The 16,882-nt window shown below is 34.5% G+C and overlaps 2 protein-coding genes across 4 annotated transcripts in view; one reads left to right on the top strand and one right to left on the bottom strand.

The window, feature by feature from the left end:
• SCLT1 (sodium channel and clathrin linker 1) overlaps positions 1 to 6,982 on the bottom strand; it is a 36,172-nt gene extending 29,190 nt beyond the window's left edge. Inside the window, exons 1-7 of the mRNA XM_081333073.1 lie at positions 6,746 to 6,982; positions 5,797 to 5,888; positions 4,320 to 4,372; positions 2,613 to 2,685; positions 2,242 to 2,297; positions 1,821 to 1,956; positions 1,233 to 1,355 (exon numbers count right to left, since the gene is read on the bottom strand). Coding sequence (XP_081189199.1) covers positions 1,233 to 1,355; positions 1,821 to 1,956; positions 2,242 to 2,297; positions 2,613 to 2,685; positions 4,320 to 4,372; positions 5,797 to 5,814 — 459 coding nt within the window. The 5' untranslated portion in view covers positions 5,815 to 5,888; positions 6,746 to 6,982. The remainder of the gene's footprint in view (positions 1 to 1,232; positions 1,356 to 1,820; positions 1,957 to 2,241; positions 2,298 to 2,612; positions 2,686 to 4,319; positions 4,373 to 5,796; positions 5,889 to 6,745) is intronic.
• Positions 6,983 to 7,355: 373 nt separating this feature from the next.
• On the top strand, positions 7,356 to 15,972 carry LOC308671087 (UPF0462 protein C4orf33). 3 transcript variants are annotated; one of them, XM_081333074.1, is made up of 6 exons: positions 7,356 to 7,494; positions 9,130 to 9,310; positions 11,232 to 11,292; positions 12,030 to 12,081; positions 12,191 to 12,390; positions 14,982 to 15,972. In XM_081333074.1, the coding sequence occupies exons 1-6, from the start codon at positions 7,378 to 7,380 to the stop codon at positions 15,079 to 15,081; spliced, it is 711 nt and encodes a 236-aa protein (XP_081189200.1). In that variant the 5' UTR covers positions 7,356 to 7,377; the 3' UTR covers positions 15,082 to 15,972. The 3 variants fall into 3 exon arrangements, with proteins under 3 accessions (XP_081189200.1, XP_081189202.1, XP_081189201.1); XM_081333076.1 differs by having other exon boundaries at positions 7,414 to 7,447; XM_081333075.1 differs by having other exon boundaries at positions 7,415 to 7,475.
• The last annotated feature ends 910 nt before the right edge of the window (positions 15,973 to 16,882 follow it).

Below are 16,882 nucleotides of genomic sequence, written 5' to 3'. Positions count from 1 at the left end.
ATGATCTACCGTATTCATTTTTCTAATACTTTGTGTTTGTGTGTGTAGGTAGGTGTGCATAGGTAAATGTCTGAGATTTGGCTGTAACAGAGTAAATACCTTCATTTGAAAGACTGTGAAAAACAGAATATATTTCTGCAACAAGGTTTAAAAGTTTTTAAGTGAATAAAGTATTCTTATAATCAAAGTATATTTCTATATTTAACAAATTACTCACAGATAATCCTGAAACAAATGTTTGAAAATCGACAAGACCTCAAAATCAAACAATGTCCCTTTTCTAAATATGCATTCAGGTTTCAAACCTTATGTTAGGGGACCATTTTTACACACAAACATTAACCATCTTAGCCTTTCCAAATACATCTTTTGAACTTTACATTCCTTTCCTAAACAGTAAAAACAAAATAAAAGAGACACTCCTTCTGTTGTTGTGGTTGTTAGTTGCGAAGTAGTGTCCGACCCATCGCAACCCCATGGACAACGTTCCTCCAGGCCTTCCTGTCTTCTACCATCTTCTGGAGTCCATTTAGGCTCATGCCTACTGCTTCAGTGACTCCATTCAGCCACCTCATTCTCTGTCATCCCTTTCTTCTCTTGCCCTTCTCATTAGGTGGCCAAAGTATTTGAGTTTCAACTTCAGGATCTGGCCTTCTAAAGAGCAGTCAGGGTTGATCTCCTCTAGGACTGACCAGTTTGATCGCCTTGCAGTTCAAGATACTTGCAGGAGTCTTCTCCAGCACCATAGTTCAAAGGCCTCAATTCTTTGGCGCTCAGCCTTTCTTATGGTCCAACTTTCACAGCCATACATTGCAACTGGGAAGACCATAGCCTTGAGTATATGCACTTTTGTTGGCAGGGTGATGTCTCTGCTTTTTAGTGTGCTGTCTAGATTTGCCATGGCTTTCCTCCCCAGGAGCAAGCGTCTTTTAATTTCTTGGCTGCAGTCCCTGTCTGCGGTGATCTTGGAGCCCAGGAAAATAAAATCCGTCACTACCTCCATTTCTTCTGCCACCTCACAAATAATTTGTTCTCTGGTATGTCTGCCTGTCTACCTACCATTAACTTATACCATCCATCTCAACCAAATGGCCTACTCTATGACTTGCCCAAAGACCATTAAAATTCTCCTTTAAAAAAACAACAACTGGCTATCCCTAAAATCTTGAGCTAGTGTGAAAACAATTGTCTTCATCTTAATTTATTTTAATGCACATGTATCAGTACATTACTTTTTGCTTCTGCCTTTCCACAATATGAATCTGTGCTTCTGTCATGTGCTCCTGGTATATCTGTTGAAGTCGCTCCAATTCTTGTGATACCATCTGCCAAAGTTCTAGGACATGTTCCTTTTCCTTAAAATTGAAAGATTGAAAAAAGAATGTTAGAATTTTTCTTTCCATTTGTTTTTAAGTATCAAATATCTGAAAAGAATTTTACTTTAGATCTATTATAATATAAAGTAAATTTACTTTGACTTACTCTTCAAAGAAATAGTACTTTTTGTTCCCTATATAGTGAATTTATATTATAAATAGAAACATATCTGTGCCTGTTAATGACAATAAAATATCTTACAAATATTAGTGTGTTGTCTTTCTTATTGCCATTAGATATTCAAAATTTAGATATAATATTGTTTTATATCTATGTCTTGACATTAAAAACAATTCAAATGCTACTATTAAAAACTTAAACCACAATTTTCAGCTATAACAAAAATGTGTCATAAATGAATGTGCCTAAATTGAAAGGCAACTTAGGACTACTAGAACGTAGACATAAAAGTACAACCAAAGCAAATGTTTCAGTATGCTCACTTTATTTGCTAGTTGCAACTGTTCTTGAAGGTTTCTTACTAGGTTTTCATCCATAAATGTAGCATCCCTTGAAACAGAACCAGATGGCAGAGCTTCCAATTGCTTTTCAATTGCTTCTTTTAACTCTTCATGCAATCTGTGTTACAATAAGAGGTGGATCACTTCATTGTAAAACAGCAACAAAATTGTATTTTTTATTAATAATGGTTCTTCTGTCAGACAGTTAACACTTGGAAGTCCAGAAAAAACATTTTAGGTTATTCATGAAAATTTTCCACATTATTTCTAGCAATCCCCATTCCCAGAGTATCTGTATTCATTGCACTGCAAAGGTAAGACGAAATACATGATCATTTCAATCACTAGTTTCTTGCTATATGACCCAGACAATACACTATTAATTTGATTTTTATGACTTTACCTTTCATTTTCTTTGATGACTTGCTCAAGTTTTAGCCTCATTTCTTTCATCTGCATCTAAAGGAAGAAAAGCAGGAGATTAAATATTTATTTTTGAAGATACAATAGATCACATGTAATACATATTCAGTATGATACAATCACTAATAAGATGCTTGAATGTCAATTAAGAATGTTGCCTTTTCTATTTTATGAAGCAAGATTTCTCAAACTAGAAATAAACATATTTTTTGAATTAAAAACAGTGACAATATGAGGTATGATTCAGTGATTTTAAAAAAGCATCTTACCAATATCATTTAAATTTTAAATATTATTTTTAAATTACTTAATGAGCTATATTAGTGGTAAAAAATAGTTTTAACTTTGTACCTGGCAGTATTTTAGTTGTTCATTCATTTCCCCAAGATTTTCATCATATTCAGCAACTATAGGAGGTAATGAGCTAAAAGGGATGTAAAATAAAAGTTCCTATATTGAGTGAACATTCAAGTAACACAATGAAGTTAAAAATAAAAAAAATCTCACCAATGACACAAAAATGAAGCATTAGGAAAAAATACTTAAAGAGCAATAATTTCAGAGACACATGCATATATGGAAGCATTTTTCAAGCAATTGGTCTTTATTGTATGTTACATTTATATCCTGCTTTTCTTCTAGAGGCTCAAAGGGCATACACAGTATTCCATACCATAATTTTTATTAACAGTAACAATCCTAAGTGCCATTCAATGTTTTTCCAAGGCTGAAGATAAATTTGAACTTGACACTTCCTAATCCTAATATAGCATACAGTTTAAAGCCATTACATGATTCCTGTAAGAAGTAAGAATGGGATTTCCCCACTTAGTTATAGATTTATTTAAGTATCAGATACTCCCAAACTTCCTTGATCATTCAGTGAAACTGAAGTCCATTTCCTTAACAGCTTAATTCTGAAGAAGTGGGATCTATTACCCTATCTGGATTCCCAAGAATATGAGCAGATGGTTTTCTTTCTACTCAGGTGGTGGCAACTTAGCTTACATACCTCAGTACCCCTTTCACCCTGGGACACATCTATATCAGACACCCCAGAACTCAGCTACATTGAGGTAGAAAGCTAGAATCCACAAAATAAATTTGACATAGCTGTGTTGTAAAAGTCACCCTACTACATATTATCAATATTTTATTTTGTATATCTTGACTTATAAAATATCAAAGGATTACAAACAAGCAAACAAGAATAATTTCATTTGAAGTACGTTATGGATCAACAATGTTCTAATGTAAGCAACTCAGGATGCTTAACAACTAATTATTGTAAAAATTAGATATAATTGTGAACATAGGTGAAAATATTTAAATTCCTTTTCCTCTTGCATCAGTTGAAAAGAGATTTTATGCAAGATAATTCCTTTCCTTTCAATTTGCCCAAATAAAGGAGGGAACACAAACTGCTTTGCGTGGACTAAGAATGGTTTTATGAAGTTTTCCAGTAGAACCTTTACCCCTTACAAAATGATAACTTTTATATTTTTTTTAAAAAAACCAAACTCATTACCAGTTATGCTAATATTTTAAGACATGAAAGGAAGGAAAAGATCAAACTGCCAAGCCCTGATGTCATAAAACATTAGTTGCAGTTTCTCATTGCTAAGGCATGGACTGCTTGTGGAATTATTTTCCAGATACTCAGGTTCTGCAAAGCATAATTATTGGCAAAATATTTAGAGACACATGGAGAGTTTTGATAAATTTGTTTATGATTGACTTAAGAGCCACTGAAATGAATAAATCAACTTTAAATTTCATTAATTTCAGCAGATCAACTCTCTATATGATTACATCTGGATTCAATCCATAGAATCTTACTTTTTGCTTAATTACAAATTTCCTCTATCCTGAATATATTTGTTTAAATTATGTGTACATACTATATATTTACACACACACACAAACAAGATAAAAATGCAATGGGGACTTCATTTGTTCATTTTTGAAGAGCATTTCCAGGCATCAACATATCTTTTTATAAGGTGTTTTGAAACTGCATTTTATACATTATTTAGAATGCCAAATAAATCGTTTTACCTTTGGCCTATCAGCATGTGCTCCATTATACTGGCATCTTCAAAGGCATTATTCTGGAAACAAACATTTTATTTTATTGAAGTTTATTGCTTGTCATAAAAAGATTATTTAAAAACCCTTTAAAATTTAACTCTACAGATCCTATTTAAATCAAACTATTCACAATGTATTCTCTTGCAGGGTACATTGGTGGCCTAAAATTTTAATCAATAAATAAAAATAAAAATTAAATACAATTCCATATGGATTTAAATTGAATTCAAAAAGCATAACCTTAGCTTTTCATATCTTATTCTGTTTTCACATTTATATATTATTTCAGTTCTTTGATTATCTTTAGGAACTTAAAAAATCTATAACTTTAATAGAGAGTAATATTTGCCAACTGTAATACCTTATAATGATAAGAATGCAACTAATTATTTACCCTAGCATTTCATTAAATGTTAAAGCCAAATGAAGGGCCATCAATTCCATTAAGGGCATTTCTATAATATTTCTATCAGTGGCAACCAGTATCTTGTGTTTGTATTTTATTTCATATCAGCTACTCCTTTTGATAAGTCAAAAACTAGCAACTAAATTTCATTTCTACTTTGTTTGGAAATGGATAAAAGAAAAGAAGAACTGATAGCTGGCAAAATTATAGGACTACTAGGACTGGGCTTCAAAAATCCAGATGACTAAGAGAAAACAAGATACAGAAAGCTCTAGCCCTAAAAGTATGCCACTTACAAAAAAATATATGGGCTTATCAGGAGCAACAGAAATGACAAGAAGTGAAAGACTCACAATGTGTTAAGATAGACATAAAAAATGTTTCTAACAAACAAAAGTAGTATTGATTTCTAGTTAGGTTGGAATACCATAATGTTCTTAAATGTGCATGTTTAAAACAATTATCCTGAGATTTTGGCAGGATTGCTCAAATCTTGAGGAAGTGATACTGATTTACAATATTCTGTGGAAAAATGCTGTTAATGTCATTAGTACAGCCACCATCACAACAAACAATGGTTCTATATGACAAAGACTTGCTTTTTAATAATGCTCAAGGCTCAGTTAGCTGTAGTGGGAGTGGCCAAATTTAACTGGCATAGATTTATTTGGTAAAAAAGCATAAACAAATGTATTCAGGCACATTACATAAACAAGCTATTTTCAAAAGTGAAAATATAAGAACCTTATAATAGCAGGTAAGCAAATTTAACTAGATGATCTGCAAGGTCCCTTGTTAATGTGATGCTTAGAATAGGTTGAAAGGTACATCAAAATAGAATCTAAAAATAATGAAATAAAGATATGAAACAATTATATACATCAACTTACATTATGCTCTAATCGTACTACACCTCCCTTTGCAGCTTTCATCAAATAACACATAAAAAGGGGTAGCCTCCAGCCAAAAAAAGGTTGAGGAACTCTGATATCTAGTACCTAAACTATACAATACAGTATGAATTTTAGTGAAACTTACCTTGATATCTGTTGCCATTTTAGAATCTTATTGGAATTTCATATAAAGTTTCTAGGAAGCTGATTTGCTTTTTAGGAGCATAAACATAAAATCTGTGAAAATAAAATAAATACAACTGGCAAACACAACTTATAATTGCTTTGAACTTTATCTTCCAAAATTAAATTCTTAGGAAGAAATACAAAACAACCTGACCAGCTTCCACAAAGCCTGCAACATGCTGTTACACTTCAGAGTTGTAATCCTAATGTTATGGATGCCAATCTTAAAATAATCAATCTGAGATATTTGAAAAGGAAAGCCTCTTATTTCTTATACATCTTAATGTCAATGTTTTTTATCTTCAGATAGAAAAATTAAGATCAAATACTAATGGAAAATCTGGAATGTAAAGTTTTTATAGTTGACTATTTCCATCATTTATATCTTCTTTTATTTTAAAAATAGACAAGCTTACAAAGATGATATCTATCCCTTAATTTTCAAAATGCTTAAAATACTTCTACTTTCATATATGACTGTACAATCTTAATGCAAAGTTTAATCTCCATGCATCATACTGAAATGTCCTCAACATATTGTCTCCCCTCCAAACATTTAATGTTTTGCTTCTTGGCAAGTTAGCTTGATCTCTGCAATCCAGTATTTCTTCTCCATCCTTATAATAACTTAGCTCACCTCTCTGGAGAGAAAGTACTTGGGATGCTGCAAGCTCATCAGAGGTCTTAAATTATCCTTCCTGAAAAGCCCAACAGGTAATATTGACCCGAAGCTCCTCTAGCAACGCTTGGACTTTGGGCTCCAGGAAAGATTTATTGTTTGCATCTTCCTGGTTCTCCTTGAATTTTCCATTCGACCCTCTCCCCCCCCGACTAAATATGGAATTAAAGTAATGTAATTTCAGTCTTATATATAACATCTAAAGATCTGTAAAAAGTCAGGTCCTTACCTGGAAATCCAGTTGAACTCCAGCGGGCAGAGTAGATGCAAGAGAACTGTGCTGTAACTTTTATCCAGAAGAGCTATTTTTTCATTGGAACCGTTTGCTCTTAAGTAAACCTACCCATGGTGTAAATGGGGTAACGTGGCAAGAGGCTTTAACTACATAAGCATGCATTTAGGGAAAAAAAAAGATGGTGTATTGTGTTTGCTGCAGAGGGCGTCACCCTATGTTGGTAGCTTGCCCTTACCTAATTCTCAGAGGTAAGACGGAAAGGAAAAGAAGAAACTTCCCGAGCGGAAGGTAAGACTGTTAAAGCCCATCAGCGCGGGCACAAGGACGAACCATCCAACAAATCTGGAAACAGCTGCGGGCTTCACTTTACCAACGTCACCTCCCTCCCCTCCAATCGCCGTCTTTCCCCCAGGAGAGCGGCACGCGCCGTTAACAACACCGCGGGCGTCTTAACGACCGACTTGGCTGTAAAAAAGGGCTTTTTTAAAAAAAATAAAACAAACAAAAACAAAAAAAACCTTGGATGGGGTGGGGAGATCCTGCATGCTGTTGTCAGGAAAAAAAAACACACACCCGCCAATCGGATTCTAGTTGAGCTGACAAGAACTCTTTTCCATTGGTTTAAAATGGTCACATGCTTCGTTCTTTCCTTTTCCTTTGAATGGAGACGTTGCCGGGTGAAAGTAAACTGGGGTGGTGAGCGGAAGTGCCGTCGCTCCCTTGGGTGCGGATTTGGCGCGGAGGTTTGGAATTACGAGCGGGAGAGCTCAGATTGCAATTTTCTATTCCTAACCTTGGGAGTATGGGTGTTGCTAAAACTCACGGGAGCTTTCTTTGAGTAAAGTTGCACTGAATGCTGGCCGTGGGTGGATTTTCTTTTAGGGTTCTCCCTTAGCTTTTGAAATAGCCCCGTACCCCCATTCACCGCCCTGAGTCCTTCGGGAGAAGGGCGGTATACAAATAAAATTATTATTATTATTATTATTATTATTATTATTATTATTATTATTATTATTATTATTATTATTATTATTATTATTATTATTATTATTATTATTATTATTATTTTATTATTATTATTATTATTATTATTATTATTATTATTATATTATTATTATTATTATTATTATTATTATTATTATTATTATTATTATTATTATTCTCGTTCCTTGCGGAATTACTGGTTTTGAATAGTTGGTTCGGCGAGCAGAAGTTAAGCCGTTGAAACCAAGTAACTATTAAAGGCAGAATGTCTGTTTCATGCAAAATAATTGGCAAACTAAAGGAGATTTGTGTATGTATGTATGAATGTATGTATGTATGAATATGTGCACACACAAACTTAGCGGCAGCGTTAACAATGACCGGAGCAGCTCTTGATAAGCATAGCCTAAAAATAGATTCTATTTCATTTTTGCTTAGCTGTGTGATGTGATTCACCCTTTTGTGATGTTTAAACCGTCAAATCTTAAGACTGTGCAGATGCAGGGGGTAGTAGCAAAGCTAGAGTTGATATTAATTGTGTGGAAATTATTAAAACAGTGAAAATTACAATGATGTTATTGCAGGGATGTGACTATTCAGCTAAAGTTGTTTCTCTGACAATCTAAGAGTCATGCAGAACATCAATTTTCAATAAGGATAAACAAAGTGATGTGACAATTATTGAGGTTCATGCTACCTTGAAAATTTTAAAAGCACAGTCTTGAGAATATGATGTGCTGCAATTGTGTACCTGTTCTGACATATGACTAATGCCCTTAACAACAACAGTATATTTTGTGTTCACATGATAGGCTTTATTATCACTATTTTTAAATACAGATTAAATATTCTATTTGTGCATTCCTAATTAGTGGCAGGTAAGCAGATCAAATACGTAAGGGGAAATTTGCAAAGCTGATTTGCATATTTAAATGCTAAGCACATTGGTTTGTGCTTAAATTGTAAGCCGCCCTGAGTCTTCTGAGAAGGGCGGGATATAAATGGGATTTTAAAAAAAATAAAAAAAAATAAAAAAATGGTCACTGTGGACAACAATTTTGCTCTTCAAACAATTGAGGAAATCATGATATATTTAAAAAGCTATAAGACCTGGTATACTTTCTTAACTTATTTTCTCTGCTGCTAATATATTGAATATATTTGGAAGTCATATATATGTTGAATAAAAAGTAAGTGAATTGGATTTATTTTAAGCAAATGCTTATCAATGAAATAGGTCCTGAAACTAAAAATTGTAGATTTTTATAAGATAATAATATAATAATTCTATAATAGCTAATATATCTTCAATTAAAAGACAGTTCAATTTGACATACATACTATTAGTATTTATGTTAAATATAAAATTATTTTTCTTGATATAAAATATTTAGATGGAGTTTAAAATTGAACATACATGGAACAGCCTTCCAGTGTCCCATGATCCAATAATAATCAGCCTGAGTCCAGAAAATACAGGAATACTGATGGAATTGAATGCTCCATTTTTCAATGATCCTCCAGCCCCTCCTGGTGAACCAGGAAAACCATTCAATGGATTATGGGACTATGAGGGTAAGTAAATTTATTGTATTGAGACTTAAAATTTTGAATATTCTGATAGCAATTCTTGCTAGAGCTTCATTTTTTCCTCCTGTTTTTATAAGTACACACTGTAGCAAAATGCTGATGTGCCAAGTGTTCCTATTTGGGGTGCCTACAGGCCATTTCTTTGCTACTGGCTTAGCTATATAAGGATTTACATTTTTCAGAGCCCAAACCCTGAATTTAACTTGAAAGTCATAATATATAAATTCTACTGATGGTCCTATTGCTTTTGCCTCTGAACATTGTAAACCTATAATGTCTAACCATAAACTATGGCAGTAATTAAAGTCTTCCACTTCTTTCTGAACATAAATATTCACGTACCATAATCAAATATAAAGATATAGTTTTATCAATAAGATTTAATAACTTTGGTGAATCAATTTTCAGGCTTTTAATGAAAACACTTGTCAGTTTTATATGTAGCCTTTTCATATGATGAAACTATGTTGTTTGCATAGCACTTCTGTTTGTGTTTTTAGCAAACCACTCTGCTATTTGAACCCTCCCATCTTTCATACTAAATAAATGAATTTACAGAAATACTTGGTCAAAATATATTTTGTGTTATTAATGAGACTTCCAACTGCTCAGCATATTGCTGGTTTCTTTAGTTTACTGACACCATGCTGGTGTCAAAAGTTTTTAAAAATGATTTTGATAAATCTGGTATCTTAAATATTTTTACATTCATATGCAAATCTGCAAATATGATGTTAGAATTTTAATGCAACTTAATTTTCTCTTTTTGTAAGTCATATATTACTACTTACACATGCTTTTCTGATCTTACCAAGATAACCATTACCCTCTTGAAGTAAGTTTCATAAATTAGCCTATTATCTGTCTTCATTATAATTCCCCTTACTTCATTATGACTGTTCAAATTAATTAGTATTTGAAATGTTTTGCCTGAACAGAAATATTACTGTGAAGTGAAACTGATTTGTTTAATTGGCTGTTTGATTTTTCCATTTGATGTTTCTATAATGCCACTGAAATTGAATTGTTTTATCCTGAACATAAGCTTTTTCACTTTACACCATTGTTTTGCAAAAAAAAACCCAACAAAAAAGGATATGCAACCACTTCAGCTCTATGTGTACATTTTTTTAAAAAAAATGTTTTATCAGTTGAAGACAGATCTCATCTAGTAGTGCATTTTATGAGCTCTAAATTGGATTGTGTTGAGACATGTATTTCCAGAACTTCAAATAGGGATTTAAAAGTTAACAGCGTATGAATGCCAAGTGGGAGTCTGCATGAAGAAGTTGCACATTGTGAAATAAATATCTTGTGGAAGCCATTTGGATAGTCTTGTCCTTTATTTTTCACCCTAATTGCATTAAAATGCAGTATTATGATCTCCAAGTAGTTATTTTTCATACATATATTTAGTCCATTAAGTCTGAACTGCTGTCATAGTTTTGTTAAAATTTGTCATAGTTTTAAAACAGTGATGGCTATGATAAAGCATATCCAATGTCTCTGATAGAAGCTTGTACAGTCAGTTTCTGAGTAAGGCTAAAGTAGGCTTCTGAAAAATCTTTTGCATCTTTGTTTTTGTGTGTATGTACGCCTTTGAGTCAGTGTTGACTCTTGGAGAATTCTTGGGTAATCCCTGCAAGATTTTGAAAGTGTTTCGCCTTCTTCCCTAGGACTGAGACTGGCACAAGATTATCTAGTTGGGTTCATGCCTAAAGCAGGAATAGAAATCAGACTCTCCCAGTTTTTAAACTAATGCCTTAACTATTACACCAGACTAGCTCTTACTTTTGCATCATTAGGGTAGGTAAAATAAGACCACAGTTATGGATGTTATATTCAATGTTCTTTCTGTCTATATGAAATATACAAGGTAAAATGAACAACTGTTATATGGTTTTAGTTGTAGAAGCCTTCTTCTTGAATTACCAAACCCAGCAGTACCTAGAAGTAGAGCTTTGCCCGTAAGTAGATATTTCAAATAATTTTTAGAATGTTCTATAACAATGGTGCCATGATGTCTCACAGGGGGTCCACGAAGGGTTGAAGAAATGTTATGATTTAAATCTTGAGTTAAGTCTTGGTGTTCTGTGGCCATGGTTTGTGACCACAAAAGGTATTTAAAGAGGGTCCGTGGTGAACAAAAGGTTGAGAACCACTGTTCTATAATAATTGCTGAAGCAGTTTTTCATTAGAGTCATGTTGTTTTTTTATATATATAGCGTCTTGACTGCTGGCAACTGCCTGGACAAGCTCCTGCAGTTTTCTTGGGAAGATTTTAGAAGTGGTTTGTCCTTGCCTCCTACTTGAGCTGAGAGAATGACTGGCTCAAGGACACCCAAGTGGCTTCATGCCCAAATCAGGGACTAGAACTCATCATCTGCCAGCTTCTAGCCCATCTCCTGGTTTCGAGCCTGGTACTTTAACCACTACACCAAATTGGCTTACATTTTTTTAATTATGTGTGTATCTATCTTGAGATACCTATGTATACATACATACATACACCATATGGCTCTACATTGCAGGAAAATTTACTAAAAATAGTCCTGTATCTTTAATGTTTTCACATTCATTATTAGCTGATGGCTGCTGTTTTGCATGTTGACAGTACTGTCTTCAGGTAACATCTAATAAGTACACTCTGGCTGGAGATACAATGCAAGTATTTTTCTGTTATCTTTACATTATATTTTTATAGGCATGGCCAACATCTTGTATTATTTCTTTGTGGCAAACGGAATATCTGCAGAGTAAGTGAACCATTTGAGTTAATTTCCCCCTAAATATGTGAGTGACTCTGAGAAGAAGGTAAATCTGTGTTTTAATTTTTTTTTATTTTTTTTTTTACTTTTAACCCAGAAAGAGCTTCCTTTAATATTTGAAGTTTCAAAAACAACTACCAAATGGAGGGGCCGTGCTCATTTGCCTTGGAATTTTTTTCCTCCCAACACTGACAGATTTAATGCATTTGCAATTCATGGAACAGATGTGAATAGAACATATGAAGCACTCTATCCTATTCCTCATAATGAAGTTCACAATAACCAGAAACCTGATTTGTAAGTATATCTGTGATGCCATTTTTTTATGATCTGTGTTGCCATTATGATGATTGAAAGTCTGGTATAGGGAAAAGAATATTTTATTGCCCTATATCCTAAGAGTAAAGTTTTACATATTTATAGTCTACTTTTCATACAAGATCTCAGGTAGCATGCATAGTACACCTATTTTCTCCACAAACTGTGAGACGGGTTGGGTTCAAAAACCAGATAGGGTCCACAGTCATCTCTCTGGGACTGGGTTTGAACCTCAGGCTGTCTATCAAACTAACTCTCAAACCACTACAGGTTTGAGAATAAATTTACCAAGAAAATCTGGATTAACTTTGGAATTGTTTCTCTTTGTTTGGAATCAACCAATAGCCCATTTATTATTGCAGTTTTCTTGGTTGGAGGACCAGAAGAAAAGGCAGGGGGAAGCATTTTACACACGCGCTCATGCGCGCACCCACACAGGGCTGCAAGCATGCGTGTGATGCAAATCGGGTGTTCTGTTCCAGCCTACGACCGGCCCTGTTGGAATGTCAGGGACAACCCCTTTTTTATATTCAATAGGCTGGAATTAAGCCAACCAAATTTATTTGTAAAAACTAAACGAAACAATTCAAAACAGAGTTAAACAAATACAGACCGAGACTATATCAGAAGCTCTTCAAACGGTTGCCTTCAGCAACCAGCACCTCCCACACATTCCCCTTTTAAACAGCAGCCTCAAGGCATGGCTTCTCTTTGCCTTCTCCCAAGGTGCCTCATTGCTTTTCTTTGTTCACTTCTGCTTGTCTGCCTCGTGCTTCAAGCGTCCCTGAACAAAGCCAGCTGTCTTCTTCCAATCTTTCAGGCTCACACAGCTGGGTCTGAGGAGGAACAAGACGGGAGGGGCCTGGCTGAGAGCTCTGCAGTGCATCAGAACTTTCCTCTGCAACCAAAGGCTCTCCAAACCCCTCCTCCTCCTCCTCCTCTTCAGAATTGTCCGACTCAGCTGCCAAAACCACAGGCTGACGCTGAATCACAACATCGGGCGGGGCTAGTGCTTGCATGATACTTGCTAGCCATGCCGTGTTCTTGTGCACAGCGTCCCATTTTTGTGCCCCCAAGGTGCGCTGGCAGCCCCTTTTCGAGCGGCGTGGCAGTGGCAGCCCATATTTGCACCCTGCGGTATAGCGGCAGCCCATTTTCACGGCCCGAGGTGCAGAGGCATCCCATTTTTGCACCCTGAGGTGTGGCAGTGGCCCGTTTTGTGGTGTCTTGTTTTTGCACCCAGTGGCCGCAGCGCTAGCACAAATGGTGTGCACCCACTGGCCAACCTGTCCCGAGACCCACACCAGGCCGTGGCTCACAGGTTGGGGACCTCTGTATTATTGAATATAATAAAACATCTGTTCCTTAAACCACCAATAGCAAAATTATACTTAAAGTTGATTCTCCTGTTTCATATAATTTACAGTGTAAATATTGTTTAACATATTTCAAATATATTTCTGAAATATTTTGAAGCTTTATGTAATGCAATAAATATTCACATATTTCTTGTCTTTTATATCCTTCATCTTCATTATTTTGTATCCTTTCTGTGGCCTGGAATTCATAATTTGCTGTATTCCATGCACACTGGTATCTTCTGAATGCTTACTGGTGATGGTTATCTAATTTTTACCCCATTTCCAACCCTTAATTAGCATCATATGGACAGCTTCAGTTTTTCATGCATATAAATTAATTTGTAGGTTTAGAAAACATTAGCCTAGCAATTTTTTGACAGCTTGGAAACATCTAGGGTTTAATTTAAAAGAGAAAGCCTTTAGGTATGTGCTGAATGGGACAATATTTTGCATAGAGTCTATCTTCGGAGTGAATGGCTGGTGCTGCTTGCTTATCCCATCCTGTGCGCATATATTTAACTGATTGGTTTGTCTTAATTTCGTATAGTGGTGTATCTGAAAGTCTTACATATTTACAGAGAATACTGTATTTTTCCTAGTAAAAGTCAAAAGATATAAAACTGTTTTTCAACCTTAGTAATATTACAATGTGTGGACTTCAAAACTGAGAATTTGCGAGCCAGCATTGCTGGCTGGGAAATTCTGGGAGTTGAAGTCCACACAACTTAATGTTCTGAATGTGGCTCAGTGGTTAGAATGCTTGAAATTTGTTTGAACTGTCTCATTTATCGGACCCATGACAGCAGTACTGTATTGCAGGCTAACTCTGCTCACACTTCCAGGAGTTCAATTCCTTCAATCCTGACTGGCTCAAGATTGACTCAGCCTTCCATCCTTGCTAAAATGAGGACCCAAATTGTTGGAGGCAACATGCTGATTCTGTAATCCACTTAGAGAGCTGTAAAGCACTGTGAAGCGGTATATAAGTCTAAATGCTATTGCTATTGCTAAGGCTGAAAAACCCTGGTATAAAATGTGATATTTATGTATATATAAACAGCTGTCAAAGATGTGCACTTTGTTTCTTGAGTGAATGAGCTATCCTAGTGTTTAATAGAGTACAAAATTTTAGTTATTGTCATTATTCTTTGTAGCAATTTAGTAAGAGAGAAAGGTTGAATATATGCTTGCTTTTTCTTTTTCTTGCAGCCATTGTCTGGAATATTTTAAAAATTTTAGTTTCAAACAATTAATGGGAGAAGATTGGAAACAGATGGAATCAGACTTGTGGAAATCATGCGTTAGATGAAAAATACAAGAATATCATAAGGATTTGACTGAACAATTTTTGTGGGCAGGGATCTTTTTTTTTAGGACTGCAGGTGAGCTTTCATTTGAAAAAAATAGGGACATTTATCAGATTAGAATTATTCCTACTGAATTTTATGGACAAGAAATTAGAAAAGAATTTGGAAAATATAATTGTTGCAAGATTATTCTATGAAAAAAATGGAAATAATGAAAAACATTCAGCAGAAGATTGACTTATGAAATTAACTGAACTTGCAGAAATGATGAAGCTGATCAGTTTGGTGAGAGAAAAAGGGAATCTTTTATGAAACACTGGAAACCTTAAACTTTTTGCTGAAAGAAAAAAAATCAATGATTTCAGGATAAAAAGGGAGAAAGTGGATAAAAATATTACTTGATAGAAATACAGTCAGAAGGTACAATTGTATGTTTTCATTTCCTGAAATTTTCTCTTTTCCTTACTATCTTGTTTTGTATATTTTTACTTTTATTACATTGAAATTTATGTGTATATGTGTGCATATGCATGCATGGACACTTAACACAGCTGATTTACTTCTTTTAAGCTTTTATAAAGATGACAAATTAAGCTACTATAGCAGGCAGAGGTGAACTAGTTATTAGTTACTAATAAAAATAAGGCAGGGGCATTAAGCTCCATTTCTAATGCAGATTAAGATAGATTATTGGACACAGTTGATTTTCTTATAGTACTAGAAAGTCTATACTGGATTAAATGGAAGAGTTGGCATCTGGAAAATTTATAGATAATGTTTATGCAATATGTCTATATCTTTGTAATAAAATAATTTTATCAGTACCTGGAATCATGTAAAAGTTTTGCTTCCTTTCATCTCTGCATTTTATTATTATTTAAATAAAATCATATCAATTTATAATCTAATCATAGAATTTTTATTTATGGTGTGGAAATAGATGCCAATTGAATTTAGTAGACTTAGCCGCAATGCATAGAATTTTAGCTTTTCTTTAAAGTTTATATGATAGTGGCTAGGTTTATTTTTTTTTCTTTCTACAATTTATAGGCCACTTAGCTCCCAATAACTCTGGGGATCTTACAATTATAACACTAAAAAAGAGAGACATAAAGAGATCATGAACAGCCTGAACGCAAACATATGAACCAAAAAAAATCCAACCCGGTAGGTGTTTAAACCTTCAGCCTGTCTCAAAGCCAGGGAAAATAACTAGGTCTTTGTTTTCTCAATGTCATCAGGGTGAGAAACATCTGGATCTCATGACTATCTTTCTAAAGAAGGTACACTTCCTGGATTTAGCCAATAGATACTTCTTGGTTGATGGGACCTAGTCTATCCAATCTCAACTAGGGACAGGTCTTCCCTCAAATAATGCATTCATTTTAACCAGAATGGGATTTATTTAATTTTGACTTAAACGTTACCATGGTTCTGCTTAGTCTGTTATACAATTCCAAGCCTCAAGCCTTAATTAAATTATGACTTAGTGCAGTATAAATGATCAACTTGAGGAGGTTGGAGTACTGAAATTGCTGTTGGTTTTCTTGACTAATATTTTTAAAGCTATAAAGTAAGAGTATGGAACCTGTGGGCCTACAAGTATTGTGGGATTTCCCGATAACTTCATTCATTGTCAGATAGCTAGTCCTGTATTTTAGTCCATATCTACTCATTTCAAACACATACATGCTTGCTCTGGTTTGTAAACAGCAGGCAGCTGTAAACAAAGCAGCTGCTTCCTCAGCAGCTGCATATACCCCAGCTGCTTCCTCCTTGCTTTGTTGTTTTAAAATGCACAAA

The sequence above is a fragment of the Vipera berus genome (assembly GCF_964194415.1).
Source record: "Vipera berus genome assembly, chromosome: 7".
In the NCBI taxonomy this organism is placed as follows: Eukaryota; Metazoa; Chordata; class Lepidosauria; order Squamata; family Viperidae; genus Vipera; species Vipera berus.
The sequence above is the reverse complement of the archived record's forward strand: the minus strand, read 5'-3'. Positions and strand labels throughout refer to the sequence as shown.